This window comes from Calidris pugnax, unplaced genomic scaffold (genome assembly GCF_001431845.1).
Source record: "Calidris pugnax isolate Ruff unplaced genomic scaffold, ASM143184v1 scaffold9, whole genome shotgun sequence".
Classification (NCBI taxonomy): Eukaryota; Metazoa; Chordata; class Aves; order Charadriiformes; family Scolopacidae; genus Calidris; species Calidris pugnax.
This window is the reverse complement of record NW_015090778.1, coordinates 696,300-714,691: the sequence shown is the minus strand read 5'-3', so window position 1 is coordinate 714,691 and position 18,392 is coordinate 696,300. Positions and strand designations below refer to the sequence as shown.

General features: G+C 56.0%; 2 protein-coding genes across 2 annotated transcripts in view; one reads left to right on the top strand and one right to left on the bottom strand.

Annotated features, from left to right (window-relative positions):
- The window catches only part of RBFOX3 (RNA binding protein, fox-1 homolog (C. elegans) 3), a 275,085-nt gene that overhangs the window by 252,338 nt on the left and 4,355 nt on the right, over positions 1 to 18,392 (bottom strand). The window lies entirely within an intron of this gene.
- ENPP7 (ectonucleotide pyrophosphatase/phosphodiesterase 7) lies at positions 8,651 to 15,041 on the top strand. Its single transcript, XM_014953183.1, has 5 exons — positions 8,651 to 8,891; positions 10,916 to 11,061; positions 12,250 to 12,870; positions 13,493 to 13,706; positions 14,935 to 15,041. Exons 1-5 carry the CDS (start codon positions 8,651 to 8,653, stop codon positions 15,021 to 15,023), a joined length of 1,311 nt encoding a protein of 436 aa, XP_014808669.1. The 3' UTR covers positions 15,024 to 15,041.

Genomic DNA, 18,392 nt, shown 5'->3' with positions numbered 1-18,392 from the left:
TATGGCCACAGCCACAGCCACCCCACGGCCAGACCCCCCCCATATGGCCACGGCCTGACCCCCTTGTATGGTCACAGCCACCCCACGGCCAGACCCCCCTGTATGGCCATGGCCACCCCACATCCCTGAGCCAGGCTCCCATGTAGGCACCGGCACCATCACGACCAGACCCCATCTGGGATTGGGCACCCTACCACTAGACACCCCCCCCAATCTGGGTACAGCCACCCCCCATCCTGGATGCAGACCCCCATGTTGAAGGGCCCAGCAGGCCCCATGCCCGGCCCCAACCCATCCCAGCCGAGAAGCCCCATGCCAGGTCCCACACATCCCAGATACAGCACAGCCCACAGCCAGGCCTCTGCCACAGGTCCTCCCATGGCACCCTCTGTGGGAAGAGCCACCCATCACCCAAGCACAATCCTACAGCAGGGAAAGCTCTGGATGTGCAGCCAGATGCCTTCACACATGGGGAGAACATGCTCACCATCCCCCCGCCCCACACACACCTACTTCTGAGAAAAAGAGCCACACTTTCTGGTATTCTCAACCTCCTGAAGTACTTTATCCTGTTCTTTTAGAGCAGCTGAGGGCTGCCTGTCCTGCTGCCAGCAGTGGGAAGTGTCCCTCAGCATCCCCAGGCCTCAGGCTGGCCTCCAGGAGACGAGCCATTTAGCTGCTGCAGGGAATTCTGTTCTGAGCATCCTAACTGGGACCAGACTGGGAGTGCTCAGTCCTGTGCTCCCTTCTGCTAAGCTTCAGACGTCCCTCCTGAAAGGAACGTTTCTTAATTAATATTAATACTCTGCATCATGTCAGATCTTCTCATGTATTTACGCTCCCTCCCCAAGCACCTTCCCTGTCTGTCCCCTCTTCCAGCAGCGAGGAGATGACGCAGGTTGGGCCGTGCTACTGGGTGTTCCCGAGCCACGGGCCCGGTGTAGCTGTAATGGATTGGGGACACCGGTATATTTACGGGTATTTCAAGAGAAAGAAAAAAAAGACTACTGGGTGTTCATATGTTCTTGTTGTATTATTTAAGAGAAGCCATTTGAGAGCACGGGAGAAGCAGTGTCTGCTCCCAAAAGGAGGAAAAATAATGGAGGGGAATATTTGCAAAAAGCTCAGTTAAGTAAATATTTTATGCCCAATAATGTTATGGCTTCTGAATGATGCATGCAAGAGAGTTGAAAGGAGGTGAGGCACAGAGCGAGGCAACATACAGTGCGTGCCAAGTGTGAAGGTGTTCGTGGGGGGAAGCAAAGGAGAACACGGTGCCCTGGGTGGTGCCTCTTGCCCCGGCTGGAGGGACACACCACAGAGGGACTCGTCACAGAATCACAGAATCTTCTAGGTTGGAAGGGACCTTAAAGATCATCTTGTCCAACCGTCAACCTAACTGACAAAAATAGACACCCACACAACAAACAAGGAGCATCATCACTAAACCAGACCTCCCAGCACTACATCAACCCGGCTTTTGAACACCTCCAGGGATGGGGCCTCAACCACCTCCCTGGGCAGCCCATTCCAATGCCTGATAACCCTTTCAGTGAAAAAATTGTTCCTAATATCCAGCCTGAACCTCCCCTGGCGCAACTTGAGGCCATTTATTCTTGTCCTGTCGCCTGTGACTTGAGAAAAGAGACCAACCCCCATCCATCACCACCCCGGAAAGGAGCTCGGTGCAAGGTCCCTGGCAGCCCGGTGGAGGCATTAGGGAGATGTAGCAGGAGCCATGCAGAGGTACAGGATGGGTTGTCCCAGGGGGCTCGCAGCACTCCTGAAGCATTGAGAACCATGACTGCCCCATCACTTTGCTTGGAAGAACATCAGAGGTGCAAGGAGGGCATGGGAGCAGTGACCCAGGGACAGAGAACGGGAAGACAGAAGGCAGAGGGACTGCCCTGGCGCAGGAGAAACAGGCAGGGAAAGCAGAAGGAAGAGGGAGAAAGCAGGGGTGGTGACACAAGGGAGGAGAGCAGGGATGGTTTCTCTGAGCAGAGGAATTCTCCCCCTGGCAGGCAGAAGCACAGGGTGAGCATCTGGCACAGGGGAAGCACAGAAAGGAGTAAAATACCATTAAGTATAATAAGAAATGTACTTAATCAATGAGCTCTGCAGCTGAGGATCAATGGGAGGCAGACACAGCCATTAGCTAAGAAAGCTGAGAAAGAGCCCCAGGCTCTGATGGAGCAGGTCAATACTGGGTTTAACCAAGCAGCAGAGGAAGGGTCCCGGGTGGAGAGCAGAGCCAAGCTGCAGCCACCACACAGGGCTGACCCTGCTCCACTCCGGGGGCTCAGACCCCCAGGAGGCAGCAGAAAGGGGAGCCCAGGCCATGGCCTGCTCAAAAACCTGTTGCTGAGCCCTGAGAAGCACCACAGACTCAGGACCAGACACAAGTATCCAGCAACAGTGAGAGGGGTGAGAGGGAATGGGACCGGTGCTGGCAGGGAAGAGAAGGGACTCGAGCCCATCATCATCCAGAGCCATCACTTGGCCACAGAGAGCAAGAGTCAGGGTTTTAGCTACAGGCCTTTCTCCTGTGGACCAAAGGCTGCAGAGAACTTCATGTGTTGGTCCCTGCTGCGGGACACAGCCCAGGAGAGCATGGAGGGGGGGACTATGGGCATTCTGGGGACATCACCCAGAGCAGAGACATGCAAAGCCTCACTCACTGCCCAGCTGAAGGTGCCTCCTTGGAGAAGGGCCAGCTGCAGAGCTATTTTCCTCACTGTTCTTGTCCCTTTGCCCTCTCCTCACCTTCAGCACTGTGCCGGATTGGTCCCCAAGGGCTACCACATGGAGTCTGTGCAAACTAGATGGCAAGCAGGTCACCCTCCCACAAAGGTGTTGCACCAGCCCGGGTAAACAGAGCTGCTGCTGAGTCAGGGCTTGCCTGGGCCCCAACCTCGAGAGATACCCCCGTGCTGCCCTTGACCCAGCGCCTGGAGCCCGTCCGGGTGGTGCCAGCGCTCGGCTGAGTCACCACACACGGGGCTTCCTCAGGAGAGAGGCTTGATTTTCAACCCATGAGCAGATTTAGTGCTCGGGGTTGGGGAGGGGGGGAAGGCAGACAGCCCCGGCGGCGAGTGGGGACAACCTCCTGCCAGCACCATGCCTGACTCAGCCCTGGCACTGAGACCCTGCTGCCCCAGGCTCCACCAAACACCCAGCTCCGACCTCCAGTTTCTCCAGCTCCCTGCACGTCTCCTCCAAGGCTCTCACCCTCAGGCCCGACCACTGCTGCTCCCCTTCCCACTCCTGCTGAAACCTCATGGCCAGAGACCGATCAGAGTCGAGATGGCAGAGAGAAAGCACTGCTCTCCGTGCAGGGGAGCCTTCAGGGAGCAGGCACACAGCTAGAGATGTCCCAAGGGCATTAGAGCCCGGGGTTGTGCTTAAGGCAGAGTTTCGATACGCGCCTGTGAAGAGGAGGAGAAAAGCCACTGTCCCCTGAGGTGCCTTCCCACAGGGTGGGCTCCCTTCTCCCACCGGGGCTGAAATCACATCCCTGCTCCCAGGAGGCCGCTCCTGGAGCACAGGACACGTGCTCCATCCCTACACATCACCGGATCCTGGCACCCTGGGCTGTGCAAGACACGCTCCTGTCACTCCCCCCCACTTCCCAGACCCTGCAAAACACAGCTAGAGATGTCCCAAGGGCATTAGAGCCCGGGGTTGTGCTTAAGGCAGAGTTTCGATCCGCGCCTGTGAAGAGGAGGAGAAAAGCCACTGTCCCCTGAGGTGCCTTCCCACAGGGTGGGCTCCCTTCTCCCACCGGGGCTGAAATCACATCCCTGCTCCCAGGAGGCCGCTCCTGGAGCACAGGACACGTGCTCCATCCCTACACATCACCGGATCCTGGCACCCTGGGCTGTGCAAGACACACTCCTGTCACTCCCCAAACCCTGCAAGCCCAACGGGGACAGCTGCCCTGGGAGCCAGACATGGACTGGGGGGGTCCCAGTGCTGTCACCTGCCCCATCCCAGACTTGGGCGATGACCATGGGTAGGTTTGACCAGTTTGTGGCCCCCTCCTCCCATCTCCTAACCCCCCCACATGTTCCTCTGGACCTCAGGACTGCTCCGAGCAACATCTCCTGGAAGGGGCAGGTGACACATTGCCCACCCCGGCTGACAACAGAAAACCAGGTGACACCCAGACGGGTGGGGGGGACACACACGACAAGGAAGGTCCCCACCTCCTCTCCCCACAGCCGGGGGGAGCACCTGGCCATTCCCTGGCCCCCCCCGCGGCCCCCTGGCAAGTGAGGGCAGCTCGGCGGTGACACCCGCGGTGACATCGCAGACCACAGCCCCCCTCCCGCAGCACCCAGGGAGCCGTGTGAGAGGGGTAAGACCCAAACACCCCCCTCCAGACATCCCAGGCCCTGCCTGAGGAGCAACCAACGCCTCTTCTCCAACCTCAGAGAATCACAGATGGGTCAGGGGCAGAAGGAACCTCTGGAGATCACCTCGTCCAACCCCCTCCCAGAGCAGGGTCACCCAGAGCAGGCTGGACAGAACCGCATCGCGCCAGAAGAGTCTCCACCACCTCTCTGGGCAGCCTGTTCCAGTGCTCTGGCACCATCTAAGAGAGATGCACCACCCCCCTTGTCACCCCCATAGCCTCCACTGGGCTCTCTCCAGCGGTTCCCTCACGATCTTGAACTGGGGAGCCCAGAACTGGACCCAGTGTTCCAGATGCAGCCCCACCAGGGCAGAGCAGAGGGGGAGCATGATCCCAAGAGACCAACCTACCAGGGAGCAGAGCAGGGTCCACTCCACACCCACAGACTCCACCCAACTCTCCCAGGTGCATCCAGTCCCCAGCAGCTTCCACAGACTCTGCAGCTCCATCCAACACTCAGTAGCTCCAGGTGCCTCCCCTCACAGTCCCCCCAAACCCACTCAGCTGCAGAGCTCCCAGCTCTTCTCACCTGGGCAGCATCACAACTTTAACCCCAGGTCCTAGCACCAAATATTTTAGTGACACCAGTGACCTTATCTGTCCCTTGGTACTTGGGGAGCCATGTGCTGGGAGCCAAGAGGAGCACTGTAGGCATTCACCCCATGTGGGACCTGCATCGAGCTGCTGAAGGAGGCAGGCTCGGTGTAAAGAGCAAGCCAGGGCATCTCCAGTGGCTTTAGTCAACTCTCTCCTCACTCTCCAGGCCACCTTCTCTTTTTTTCTTTCCTTCCTTCACCCTCTTCCCAAGGGATACATATGCAACACCTTAACCATTGGGACAGAGCAGAGCAACTCCAGGACGGACAGCGAGGTGAACAAAAAGGAAAACACCTCCTTGTTTTCATCAGCTCATCCTCTACGCGATGTCCAAGCGCCCCATTCCCAGCCTGCAGCCATCCCACCCCTCAACACCCCAAGAAATGCCAGGAAGAGGGAGGGAAGCACAGAGAAAGCAGCAGTTCAGCCTTTCCCAGGGGAAGCAGCCACCCCCCTGCCCACCCTGAGACCCCACACACATCCCACCTCACCTCAGGTGGCTCAGCCCCAAGTCTCCACCATCCTTCCACCTCCCAGTGCCTCCTCCCTCTGCTCTCAGGTCACACAGCACCAAAAGGGCTCTCAGGGCTGTGGAGGGCTTTTATAAAGGGTCCTCCAAGCCCCCTCCCTGCAGGCAGCCCAGCGTCACCTGTGGAGCCCTGCCCAGGCATCGCCCCCTCCTCCATCCATCCATCCCCAGGGAGCAGCTGCTGGTAACGATCCCCTCTCACCTGGGACAAAGTGTGACATTCCTGACTGAAACTCGTGGCACCCCCGAGAAATTTGCCGTTTGATTTTTCCATTTAAACACAAAACTAGAACGAATGAAAACCACCCGGCCCCTGCCTGCCCCACCTGCTCCCCCCCAGCACAGCCCCCCCCGGCGATGCCCACGCCTGCTCACACGTGTTCACACACCGGGCAGCCGTGGTTTCACCCAAAGGGTGCTCAGCACAGGGTTTTTCCCAAAAGCTGGGGACAGGCTGGGCCCCCAAGCAGCACATTCCAGGCAAAGAGGGCAGTCCCACTGGCACATGAGCTCCTCCGTGCTCGTGATTTCTATTTTCTAGCCCCTTCATCTGTCTTCACGGAGTTAATTGGCACACAGGTGTGGGAAGGAGAGTCTTGGCCCCAAAATGCCTTTGCAGGGACCATCTTCCCCCATCAGGCGGTGGGACTTGGCACTGTCTTGCACGTTTTCACCATTGCTTCCAACGGTGCAGGATCAGCACCGGCAGCAAGGGGCCCGTGGACCAGGGGGTGCCGAGCAGGGCCACAGCTGCCCCACAGCAGCCCCAGCCCCTCAGACCCATCTGCTGGTAGGACGAGCATCTGGGGTGCTGTTCGTGCAAGATCAACTGCATCAGTCTTTTTCCCTGAGATCGGCAGCGGCCCCAGGCAGGGTGGCCAAAGGTGACATTCTTTATCTGTGCCTCGTGCTCCCCAGATACTGAATATCAGGATGTGCCTTGAAACACTCCCGCTATTAAATATTCCTCTGAGATTAGAGCTGGGCTTCCTTCCTTCCTTCTAGCCTCTTCCCTCCCAGCGGAGCCGATGAGCACGATAACTTATCGGGGCCCTCCCCTGCGCTGTTAGCAACGGCACGGGGACTTATTGACCCACCTCAGAAGAACACGCTGAATATTTAGGAATTTTCCTGAGCTTAGGACGATAGTATCTTTATCATGGGAGCCCTTTAAACCCTCCGTGCCTGCCAGGCCCCTCTCTCCTTGCTGAAAGGACAATATTAGTCCCAAGGCAGCAAATGCTGATAACAGAATAGCTCCTTGAGTGAACTGTGGTGCTGGGGCTGGCAGAGAGGGTTGCAGCTCCTCTTCTGGGGCTCTCCACTCTCTGGTCACACCAGCAGCCTCTGGTTTCACAGCACCCAGTAGAGCCCAGCACAGCGCAGGACAGCCCAGCACAGCCCCCCCAGCCCTGGCTCCCAGTGAAAGGATTTCCCCTTGGGATGCTCTCAGACCAACATCCCCCCGTGCCCCCTGTTAGCAGGAGGAGGGGTCGGCTCGGGGCTCAGAGGAGGCTCCATCCCACCACGGCTCAGGCTCATTTCCAGCGTCCACAAACGATGCTCCCCAGGCTGCCCCCGTGGCTCTTGTTGGCCCTGAGATCCCTGCTGGGATTCCTCCAACCTCTTATCCCATGTCACACTGGGCAAACACAAGCCCAGGGGAGGAGATGTCAATGCACCCAGAGGAATCGGTCCAGATGGGAATACTCAGGGATGCTCAGGTCTACAGAGAGACTGTCGCAGAGCCAGGAAAGATGAAGCACAGCATGCATGAGACCCATCTGCCCAGCTCACCCTTGGGGGAGAAATGCTACGGAATAACCCCAGAAAAGGATGTGGAAACCAGTGGACATGGCAAGGAAGGGGGATGGCTGGACAGTGAGAAAGCAAAGCATCAAGGAATAAACCCAGAACCCGAGCAGGGAGAGGTCAGCAAAGACACAAAGGTTGAGAGTTCAGGCCCTGGGGGAACCAAGGCAACTTCTGCTACAGAAGTCTGAGTCTACAAAAGCCTGAAACTCAGTTTTGCTGAGAAATGAGTCGTCAGTAATGATTAAACCCCGGAGAAGTCATAAAACCAGCAGATAATTGATAAAACGGGATGCTGACATGGCGAAGCTCAGCAGCACACGAGCAGATGAGGGTCACCCATGGTGAGCAGCAGAGCCTGAGCAGCAGGAGCTGGGCTGATGGGACACGGGGGCTTCAGAGCCAGGCTCACGCTCTGGAGCATCTCTGGGAGTTGCTGGCACAGCCAGGGTCCAAGAAAGAGCCTCCTTCCCCAGCATGTACCTCCACAAAGCCACACTCGAGGACCTCCAAGTCACACTTGAGAACCTCCAAGCCACACTTGAGGACCTCCATGCCACACTCGAGAACCTCCAAGCCACACTCAAGGACCTTGCTGGGCTGATGGGACACGGGGGCTTCAGAGCCAGGCTCACGCTCTGGAGCATCTCTGGGAGTTGCTGGCACAGCCAGGGTCCAAGAAAGAGCCTCCTTCCCCAGCATGTACCTCCACAAAGCCACACTCGAGGACCTCCAAGTCACACTTGAGAACCTCCAAGCCACACTTGAGGACCTCCAAGACACACTTGAGAACCTCCAAGCTCCTTTCTGAGCCTCTGAACACCTCTCTCAAGGTGGACGAGTAGCCCTGAGAGGGGGCAAGTTGCCTTTTGAAGCTCAACTACTGGCCAAAGAGCAGGGTTCCAAAAACCAGGAGTGTGGAAAGGACACTGAAGGGGCTGCAGGGGGGAAAGAACGGTGGCTGGGGCACGAGGTGGTTGGGGGACAGGTCTCTCTTGGGCTGGCTGAAGGCAGGTCCTGCCACATGAGCTGTTCTTCCCATTCATGAGTGCTAAAATAGCAGCCACCACCACTGGTGGAGGAGGCAGTGGTTGGTGTTCGACCCAGAAAGAAATCTAAACTAATCTACTTTAACTGGACAAACAGAGAGGGTCATTCTGATACGAAGGGTGGGCAGAAGCCATGCACCAGATCAGCAACTGCAAGATTAGATAAAAACTGAACTTAGTCCCACCCCGAGGGTATTAAGGGGAGCTCTCTGGGTGTCTGGGCTATTCCAGTTCAAGGGCGTGAAGATGTTCACTTCTCTGGGGCTCGTGTTGGCTGCCCTCTCTTTAGCGAGCTGTGTCCCCGTGCAGCCCGTATCCAACCGCAACAAACTCCTCCTGGTCTCCTTCGATGGCTTTCGGTGGAACTACGACCAGGACGTGGACACCCCCAACCTGGACACTATGGCTGCGGAGGGGGTGAAGGCACGGTACATGACTCCTGCCTTCATCACCATCACCAGCCCCTGCCACTTCACGCTGCTGACCGGTGAGTCCTGCCGGCCCCGAGCCCAGGTGTGGGCTGGGGAAGGGTAAATTTAGGGGTTATGCATCAGTCAGGGAAACTAAGTCAAGCAGCAGCCCCCCCACCCCAACCCCAGCTGCAGGGAAAGCTTTGGAATAGCTGTGTTTGGGAACCAGAGCCAGAGACACGGTGGTAGTTGCAGAAAGTGCTAGAAGTGAGCCTGCCTTTATCAAAGGTAAATAACGCCCGGTGTGACAGAATGACAGAACGATATGGGGATGGAAGGGACCTCTGGAGATCATCTCCTCCAACCCCCTGCCAGAGCAGGGCCACCCAGAGCAGGTCCCACAGGAACGTGTCCAGGTGGGGTTTGAATGTCTCCAGAGAAGGAGACTCCACCACCTCCCTGGGCAGCCTCTGCCAGGGCTCTGCCACCCTCACAGGAAAGAAGTTCCTCCTCGTGTTTAGATGGAACTTCTTGTGGTCAAGTTTGTGCCCGTTCCCTCTTGTCCTGGCAGGAGGAATTATGCAGCCTCCACCTCCACCATGGGAGGAATTATGCTGAGGCCACCTCAGCAGGGCTCAGCCTGAGGTTCCGCTTCAATAACAGATGGGATCAACCCTTAGACACCGTTATTCCTGGTGCAGGAGACCTGCAGCCGGAGCTGGGCTGTTACAGCTTCTTTCTGGACTTAGAGTCTCTGTAGGTGGCCTGATTTCCCGATGGCACCTCTGCTCACCCAGTCCTGGTCGCTCCCTCGCAGCCCCCAGGCACCCTTTTTCTCTGTGTCTTCTTTCTCTTTTGTTACAGGACAGCCTGGAGTTAAAGTTTACTTACGCTTCCCTATCTATTGTCGTCACAAAAAACAAAGATTAAAGTACAGTTGAGGCAGCCTAAGGCTTCGTTTACCTTATTTACCTTATACACCTAAGCTCTGGCACAAATCAGTGTCTCGCTAGTGTCCTCCCTTTGCTTTATTACCTTACCTGCATTATTTATAGTATATAGGTGCCAAATATCAATAGCCTCTAATCTGTGTACATATCTGAGTATAACCCACACTGCAAACACACAAATAGAATTACAAAGGCACTAACACAAAATAATATTCCACGCAATATTCTCCTAATCTAGACTCTCCCAGTCAGGGAGAGAGACAAGGCGAGAGCTGCAGAAAGGGAGAGAACTGAGCCTGTATTTATCAAAGGTAAATAGCAGCAGCCCAACCCAACAGCCTCCTTTGATAAGATAAATGATTTTTTTAGACAAGGGAGATGCACTAATTTAATCTTTCTGGACTTCAGTAATGCACTTGATACGGTGCCACACGGGAAATCATTAGTTAAGATGGAGAAGATGAAGATCAGTACAAAACCCGTAACGTGGGGAAGGAAGGGGCGATGGGGAGGAGGACACTGGGCGATGCTGAGGGGAGGCTGTTGAGCTGGAGGGAGGGCAACGGGGGAATTCCTGAAGAATCGATTTTGGAGCCAATCTTATTTAAGGTTTTAATTAATAACCTTGCCATAAAAGAGTGGAACACGCTAATGAAATCTGCTGATGAGAAAAGGCAGGGAGGCATTGTCGGTACAAGGGAGGATGGGGATATTGTGCAGAAGTAACTGTGAGGTCTTCAGGACCAGAATAATAAAAATAGCATGAAATGTAAGAGTAGAAAGTGCAGGTCTTTCATTTCTAATGGGGATTTCTTCCACGTGCTGACCTCAGGGGCTGGCAACACCAGAGAAAGCCAAGCACCAAAGCCATCAGTGAAAGGCAGGAGGAATTGCAGGTGGCACCAGCACCCCCAGGAGTGAGGGTGCCCCAGGTCAGGGTCTGGGTGAGGAGCAGGAGTCCCCCCAGCATCTCACTCCCTGCCTGGGGAACCCCACTTTGTACACAGGCTGGGGGCAAAGAAGAGGCAAAGGGGGAGCTGGGACGGGATAAAGGGGCAGAAGCTCCATTGCCCATCGTCGGGGTGAGACACCCCCCTCCCAGCCACAGCCTGGCTGACCCCCACCTCCTCCTCCTCCATCTCTCCTGGCAGGGCGGTACATGGAGAACCACGGGGTGATCCACAACATGTGGTTCAACACCAGCACGGGGGTGAAGCTGCCCTACTACACCACGCAAGGCAGGGACGACTGGTGGGACAACGGCAGCCTGCCCATCTGGATCACCGCCCAGAGACAGGCGAGTGCGGACCCCCCCTCGCCCCCACGCACCCTGCAGGGGCAGCCCCCTCTCCTGCCAACCCGCAGTCAAAGCTACAGGCCAGCCACGATCTCTAGTGGCCACGAGCTAACATCCCCCCTGCGCACGGCAGCCTAATTAGACCAGCAAAAAAAAAAAAAAAAAAAGGGATTTGCAGACAAATTTCAACCAAGGCAGCACCAACAGTGTGTTTTCAAAGCTGACAGAATCAAAGAATAAGGAATTAAACAAAGTGATTCACTGAATAGCTGAATTGGCTGACCCGTGTTGCCAATCCATCGCTGCAAAGTCTTTCACAGAAAAGCCTGATAAAAAAAAAAAAAAAAAAAAAACCAAATGAAATCCCCCAGACACCGGCAGGAATAATTATGATCATTCTATTAAAAGTAGCGAAAAATAATGGATGCGTTTCAGCTTTATTAAGACATTATTAGAAGAGGTTATCCTTTTCCTGTTTAAAGAAACCTCAGCCAGTTCCTTCGGGAGCATCACAAGCCCAGGGGCTTCATACGCTCCCGGGCACAAATCTTGTTCCTCCAGCCTCACCACGACATTTTGGGTGGCAGCATCAGGGGCTGGTCCCCTCTTCCCTGGTGACTGCAGCAGGACTTTCCTACAGCCCAGCAGGCTTTGGATCTGGCTTTGAGATGCTCCTTGTTTGTTGTGTGGGTGTCTATTTTTGTCAGTTAGGTTGACGGTTGGACAAGATGATCTTTAAGGTCCCTTCCAACCTAGAAGATTCTGTGATTCTGTGAGATGGGACCTGAGACCTGGCCCCAGGCACGTGCCTTTGCCTGTATTTACTGGCCAAACTGGCCCCATTGACTTTGGGGTGAGTGCTCAAATGATTGGAGTAAAATCCACCTTAATGTCTTGATGGTTAAAGGCCAGAGGGTCCATGGAAGGTACAAACGGGTCACTCTTCCCAAAGTTATAACTATTGTTACTAACACAGTGAGAAAACCAACGTGCAGGAGTTCTGGGAAGGGCAGTGCTTTCAATTAATCACTTTTAATTGGCAACGAGCAAGAAAAACCTCATTAGAGGCAGAGGTAGACATTAGGGGGGCTGAATGAACTTAACCACATTAGCAGGAGGCTGCACTGACAGATGGAGAGACGCTGCGGAGCGAGTTCAGGTGAGTTTATGCAATGTCTCCACTAACAGGGTTTAAAGACAGGCTCTATCTACTTCCCCGGAGGAAGAGCGAGGTATCACGGGGAAGAAGTGAATATGAAGTTGGTGGAGCCTCCCGTGTTCAACTACAGCGACGAAACCATCTGGAGAAGCAACGTCGACACCGTCATCGAATGGTTCACGGTGAACAACCTCGACTTCATCGCTCTCTACTTCGGGGAGCCCGACTCGGCAGGACACAAGTACGGCCCCGAGTCCACGCAGAGGAAAAGGATCATCGAGCAGGTGGACAGAACTGTGGGTTACCTGAGGCAGCGCATCCGGGAAAGCGGCCTGGAGTCCAGACTCAACCTCATCATCACGTCTGACCACGGCATGGAGACTGTCTTAAAGACCAACGAGATCCACATCGGGGCACTACCTAACTTCTCGTTCAAAGACATCCAGTTTGAGCTCTTAGATTACGGCCCAGTTGGACTACTGCTGCCAAAAGAGGGAAAATTAGAGCATGTGTATTCGGTCCTGAAAAACGCCCACCCAAAATTACACGTCTACAAGAAAGAAGAGTTACCGAGGAGGCTCCACTACTCCAACCATTCCCGGATCACCCCCCTGGTGTTGTATGGAGACCCAGGATACGTGATCCATGGGGTAAGGTGTACATGCAGACATATCTTACTGTCTTTTGGGGATCTGCTTCTCTCCTCCTGCCCCTCTCACAGCCCCCCAGTACGTACCCAGCTTTATGCCTTCATGTTGACTGATCTCCCTACAAACAGATGGAAATTCTAGCTCTTTGTGTCAAGACCTTCTCTGTTGTCCACAAAAAGGTCCAGAAGTCTTGGAGCAGGACTCGCACTAAGAGAATACCAGTTTCAGGGTCCTCTCCTGGTCTGGCACTAAGGGAAGGCCCAAAGTCAAGGCCAGCAGGCAGCTCCTCATTGCACATTTGTTGTACTGTAGCTCCTCAGTACAACAAAATCTGGATGCCCTGACATCTAGGGAGGGAACTCGCAAGCCATAATTGCTTGAGAGCTGTGTTTGGTCAACACCCTTCAGCTTCTAACATTATTAGATAAACTGCAAAAACTCAAAGAAGCCAACCAGGCTGTTAAACCCTGTACAGGCTGCAGAACGTGGTGTGCGAGAGCCACATGGAGGAGAGGTGGAGACACCCAGCAGTGCTGCTGCTTCGGTGCCTGACACCTCCTGGGGGGCTGTGCTTGGGGGGGCTGAAGGGTTTGGGCACTCATGTCCTCTCTCACCCTGTCAGAGAATCAAGGTCCAGTTCAATAAAGGGGAACATGGTTTTGACAACGAGGCCATGAACATGAAAACCATCTTCCGCGCCGTGGGACCATCCTTCAAGCAGGGGTTGGTGGTTGAACCCTTCGAAAGCGTCAACGTCTACGCTCTCCTCTGCGAGCTGCTGGGCATCGTCCCTGAGCCCCACGACGGCTCCCTGGAGACCATGAAGCCCATGTTGCGTGAGTCACAGAATCTTCTAGGTTGGAAGGGACCTTAAAGATCATCTAGTCCAACTGTTAACCTAATTTTGACCAAAAAAACCCACCCACACAACAAACAAAAAGCAACACCATCACTAAACCATATCTCCCAGCACAACATCAACCCGTCTTTTGAACACCTCCAGGGATGGGGCCTCAACCACCTCCCTGGGCAGCCCATTCCAATGTCTGATAACCCTTTCAGTGAAAAAATTTTTCCTAATATCCAGCCTGACCCTACCCTGGCGCAACTTGAGGCCATTTCCTCTCGTCCTGTCGCCTGTGACTTGAGAAAAGAGACCGACCCCCATCTCTCTACACCCTCCTTTCAGGGAGTTGGAGAGAGCAATAAGGTCTCCCCTCAGCCTCCTCTTCTCCAGGCTGAATAACCCCAGCTCCCTCAGCCTCTCCTCATCAGACTTATTCTCCAGACCCCTCACCATCTTTGTTGCCCTTCTCTGGACCCGCTCCAGCACCTCAATGTCTTTTTTATGGTAGGGGGCCCAAAACTCGACACAGTACTCAAGGTGAGGTCATTGAAGCATAGAATGGCTTGGGTTGGAAGGGACCTTAAAGACCATCCAGTGCCACCCCCTGCCCTGGGCAGGGACACCTCCCACCAGCCCAGGTTGCTCCAAGCCCCCTCCAACCTGGTCTTGAACCCCCCCAGGGATGGGACAGCCACAGCTTCTCTGGGCAACCTGGGCCAGGCTCTCACCACCCTCACACCAAAGAGGTTCTTCCCCAGATCTCACCTCAATCTCCCCTCTTTCCGTGTCCAACCGGTTCTTCCCCACATCTCACCTCAATCTCCCCCCTTTCAGAGTCAAACCATCACCCCCCGTCCCCTCGCGGGTCCCTCCATCAAACCCCCGTCTCTCCCGGTCGGAGGCGGCGGGATTCCCGCGGGAACAGCGACACCTGGCGGCCGCTCCCTCCCACCGCCCGGGGACCCCCGGAGCCGGCAGCGGGAAGGGACGGACCCCTCCGGAGGTGGCGAAATGTCCCCCACACCAAAGCAAAGCCGGCAGCGGGAAGGACACGGGGTGCTGAGGGCCACCAAGGTGTCACCCCCGGGGGAGCAGAGGGGGGTGACACACAAGCTTCCTCTTTGTCACAGCTTGGGGTGGGGGGGGGACAAACAGGGCTGCTGCTCACCTGGGCAGGGGCCAGCACCAACCTAATGCCGAGCTTCTCCTCACTGCAGGGTCCAGTGCTCCTCTGCCTCCTGCCAAGAAGCTGCCGGTGATGCTGGGAATCGCTCTCCTTCTGGGCTACTGGGGAGGAATACACTAAACCCCCCCCTCACCAGAGGTAACTGGCTCTCGGGACATCCAGAAACCCCCTGGGAAGTGCTCTTTGTCCAGGCAGGACTGTGCCCACTTTGTTCTTGGCCTCTCTGGGCTTCATCCATCTGTGAAAGTTCATGCTGTGCGTTGCCCACCGTCCCCTCCCCGCAGGGCACAGCAGACAGACCCTTTGCACCCCAAGCAGAGGGACTCTGCATTTTTACTGCCGGGGTCAGCGCTGGCACTACCCCCAGGGCACTTGCTGGGCTGGAAAGAAAGGCTGCCCATGTCTCCTGTCTCCTGCCACTGCCCAATCCTCCCTCTGCTCCCCGGGCTCCGTGTGCTGCCATGGGGCAGTTCTGAGGGCATCACCGTGGGGTGAACACTTCATTGCTCGTGGCTCTGTGGGTGGCTGCAGGAGAAAGGAGGATGTAAGTGTGTTGCTTGCCTCCACCGTGCGGATACGCCTGGAGAGCCATCAGGACAAGTCATTCTCAATCTAATTTCCTGGCATTTCCAGCACCGCACCCCCCCCCAGCCGACATCCACAGGCTGTGTACACACCAAATAAGTCACAGCAGCGCCGTGCTTTCCTGTCTTGGCAGCCTCCGAGTTCCAGGCAGCTCTACCAGAAACGTGTGGAGAGATGAGGAAGGACGTGGCTCCTGAAGACAACCAGCCCCAGCCTCAGAGAATCGCACCGAGTTTCCTAAAACCTCCTCAAATTACTGATCCACCTTCCTCCAGAATGAGTCCCGGGGGGGAAAGACACCTCTCCCAAACTTTGGGGTGCAGACAGGGATGCACTGCTGTGCAAGATGGCACTGATGTACAGTCTGACCTTCACAAGGTGACCCCAACTTCCCCGGCTGCCCGAGGCAGAGCAACTCCAACTCGGTTTGGAGTTAATACCTGTTGAGTGTTTCTAAAGCCATTAAAGGACTATCGAGGTTCTGAGTGCGCCGGGAGCCTCCTGTACGTGGCGCTGGGCTCTGGCACAGAGGGGACAGCCTTGACACCGAGGAGACGGCCAGGCCCAGCTCGTTTCTGCTGGCCACAGGGCTGGGCTGGCTGTGGCTGCTGCTGGGAGAGCAAAGGCAGTCACCCAGGAGCCCCACAGGGATCCCAAAGGCAGTCGGTATTTCCAGCCCCTGCCCCGAGAGCCCTGGGTGCCCTGAGCAGCGTTTTTCGTGTTTGACCAAAATTTTCTGTTACAAAAATGGGAAATACCACCTACACACCCCCGAGCTCCACAGCAGCGCGCATGAGGCTGAGCCCATCTGCAGCCCTGGGAGCTCTGGGAGGTGGCATTAATCCTTGCTGCGTTCTGGAGAGACAGAGGAGGTGGCTGTGACACGGCCAGGACCCCCCCCAGCTCAAAGCAAACCCCCAGCCCCGTGGGTTCCTGAGCCCAGGGCCACACAGAGCCTCTGCCACCGCTTGGTACCCCCTCCACAGCGGGGCTGGTGCACCCTGCATGCAAAAGGCCTTCATGAAAAGCCAAATTTCTTTCTGCAGGAAAGAGCCCAGGATCCCTCAGCCGTGCCGGGGCTGAGGGGACAGGGAGCAGGACACCCCCTCTGTCCCACAACCCCGATCCCTGCCCTTCCAGGGGGGTGGCAGCTGCCCTGGACCCCATCCCAGATGCTGAAGTGCCTCTCCCCAACCCTGTGCCTCATCTCAGGGGCTCGATAAACATCTGTTGCCATAGAGACCCGCTGGGGCTGCCTTCCCCGCATCACCCAACCAGATGAAACAGGAGACGCACGCTCCACTCGGGAAAACAGGAAGAAAATGTTTGGCTTGAAACCCTGCTGGGGGTGGGGGTCAGGCCGGCAGCAGGCAGCACAAACAGCCCGGCAGCAAACAAGGGGGAGGCTCCAAAAAGGGGGGGGGGGTGTGCCTGAGCCAGCACTGCAAATATTATTTAAAATAACATTAATAATAACAGCGCGCAGCAACTTTCCCGGTGATCCTGCTGGAGACCTTGGGACTTGCCCGTGCACGTCAGCACCGCTGTGCCCATTTTACAGAGAGAGGCAGCCAGCTCGGTTGAGAAGCTGGTCTCGCTGAACCCACAGAGCTCATAACCCAACGCTGCCAGGCTCTGCATGCCCCGTGCCAGGCATCCCCAGGGTGCCCAGCAGTCAGTTCCAGCAGGTACAGAGCAGGACACGCGTGGGGCTGGTCCTAGTCCATTCCCCAGACACACACAGGCAACGTGGGGTTTATAGAGACCAACAGGCGACAGGACGAGAGGAAATGGCCTCAAGTTGCGCCAGGGGAGGTTCAGGCTGGATATTAGGAACAATTTTTTCACTGAAAGGGTTCTCAGCACTTGGAATGGGCTGCCCAGGGAGGTGGTTGAGGCCCCATCCCTGGAGGTGTTCAAAAGCCGGGTTGATGTAGTGCTGGGAGATATGGTTTAGTGATGATGCTCCTTGTTTGTTGTGTGGGTGTCTATTTTTGTCAGTCAGGTTGACGGTTGGACAAGATGATCTTTAAGGTCCCTTCCAACCTAGAAGATTCTGTGATTCTGTGAGAATCCTTCCCTACCAGCTCATTTTTGCCCCAGCTCTGAACAGGAATTTAGCCCCTGATTCAATAGGAAGTGTTTCAGTGAAATGGGGCTCTGTCAGCAAAGTCTCCCCTGAGACTGAGACTGCTCTGGCTGGATGCTGAACCCTGCCCCATCCCTGCTAGGAATAGCATCAAAACCACCCGGGAGAGCCCGGTACCGGCGGGGCATCTCACCATAAACCCCCCCACCGGGGACCATCGGAGTTACCGGCCGCTCGCCCGGCTCCCGCAGCCGCCCCGGGGCAACGGATCCCCGCCAGGTCTCGGTGCCAGGGGTGTCGGTGCCCCGGGGGCAGGACCCCCCCTCTCTGCAGCGCTGCCCGGTGCCAGTGCCCGGTGACAGCACAAAGCTGAGGCTGCCACTGGCACGACCCTGGGACCCCCCCACCCCGGCAGCCGCTGACCCCGGGGTGCTCCCAAGGTTTCCACCATCCCTGAAATCACAGTTTGCCATTAGACATATTCTGGAGCAGCTATTTTCACTCAAAGCGGGAGATCCAGTGCCACCCCCTGCCCTGGGCAGGGACACCTCCCACCAGACCAGGTTGCTCCAAGCCCCATCCAACCTGGCCTTGAACCCCTCCAGGGATGGGGCAGCCACAGCTTCTCTGGGCAACCTGGGCCAGGCTCTCACCGCTCTCACACCAAAAAAAAAAAGAAAAAAAAAGAAAAAAGAAAAGAAGGCATTGAACATGGTATTTCTTTAGTCCAACTGCATTTCCAGCACAGAGCATCCTCGGAACTGTCTTGGAGCATCCGGAGGATGGGAATCGGGAGGATCCAGAGACCCGGCCCT

Coding starts and splice junctions, on each gene's coding strand:
- ENPP7 (XM_014953183.1), top strand. CDS start 8,651: ATGTTCACTTCTCTGGGGCTCGTGTTGGCTGCCCTCTCTTTAGCGAGC. Junction 8,892..10,915: donor CCACTTCACGCTGCTGACCG/GTGAGTCCTGCC, acceptor CTCTCCTGGCAG/GGCGGTACATGGAGAACCAC. Junction 11,062..12,249: donor GGATCACCGCCCAGAGACAG/GCGAGTGCGGAC, acceptor CTCCACTAACAG/GGTTTAAAGACAGGCTCTAT.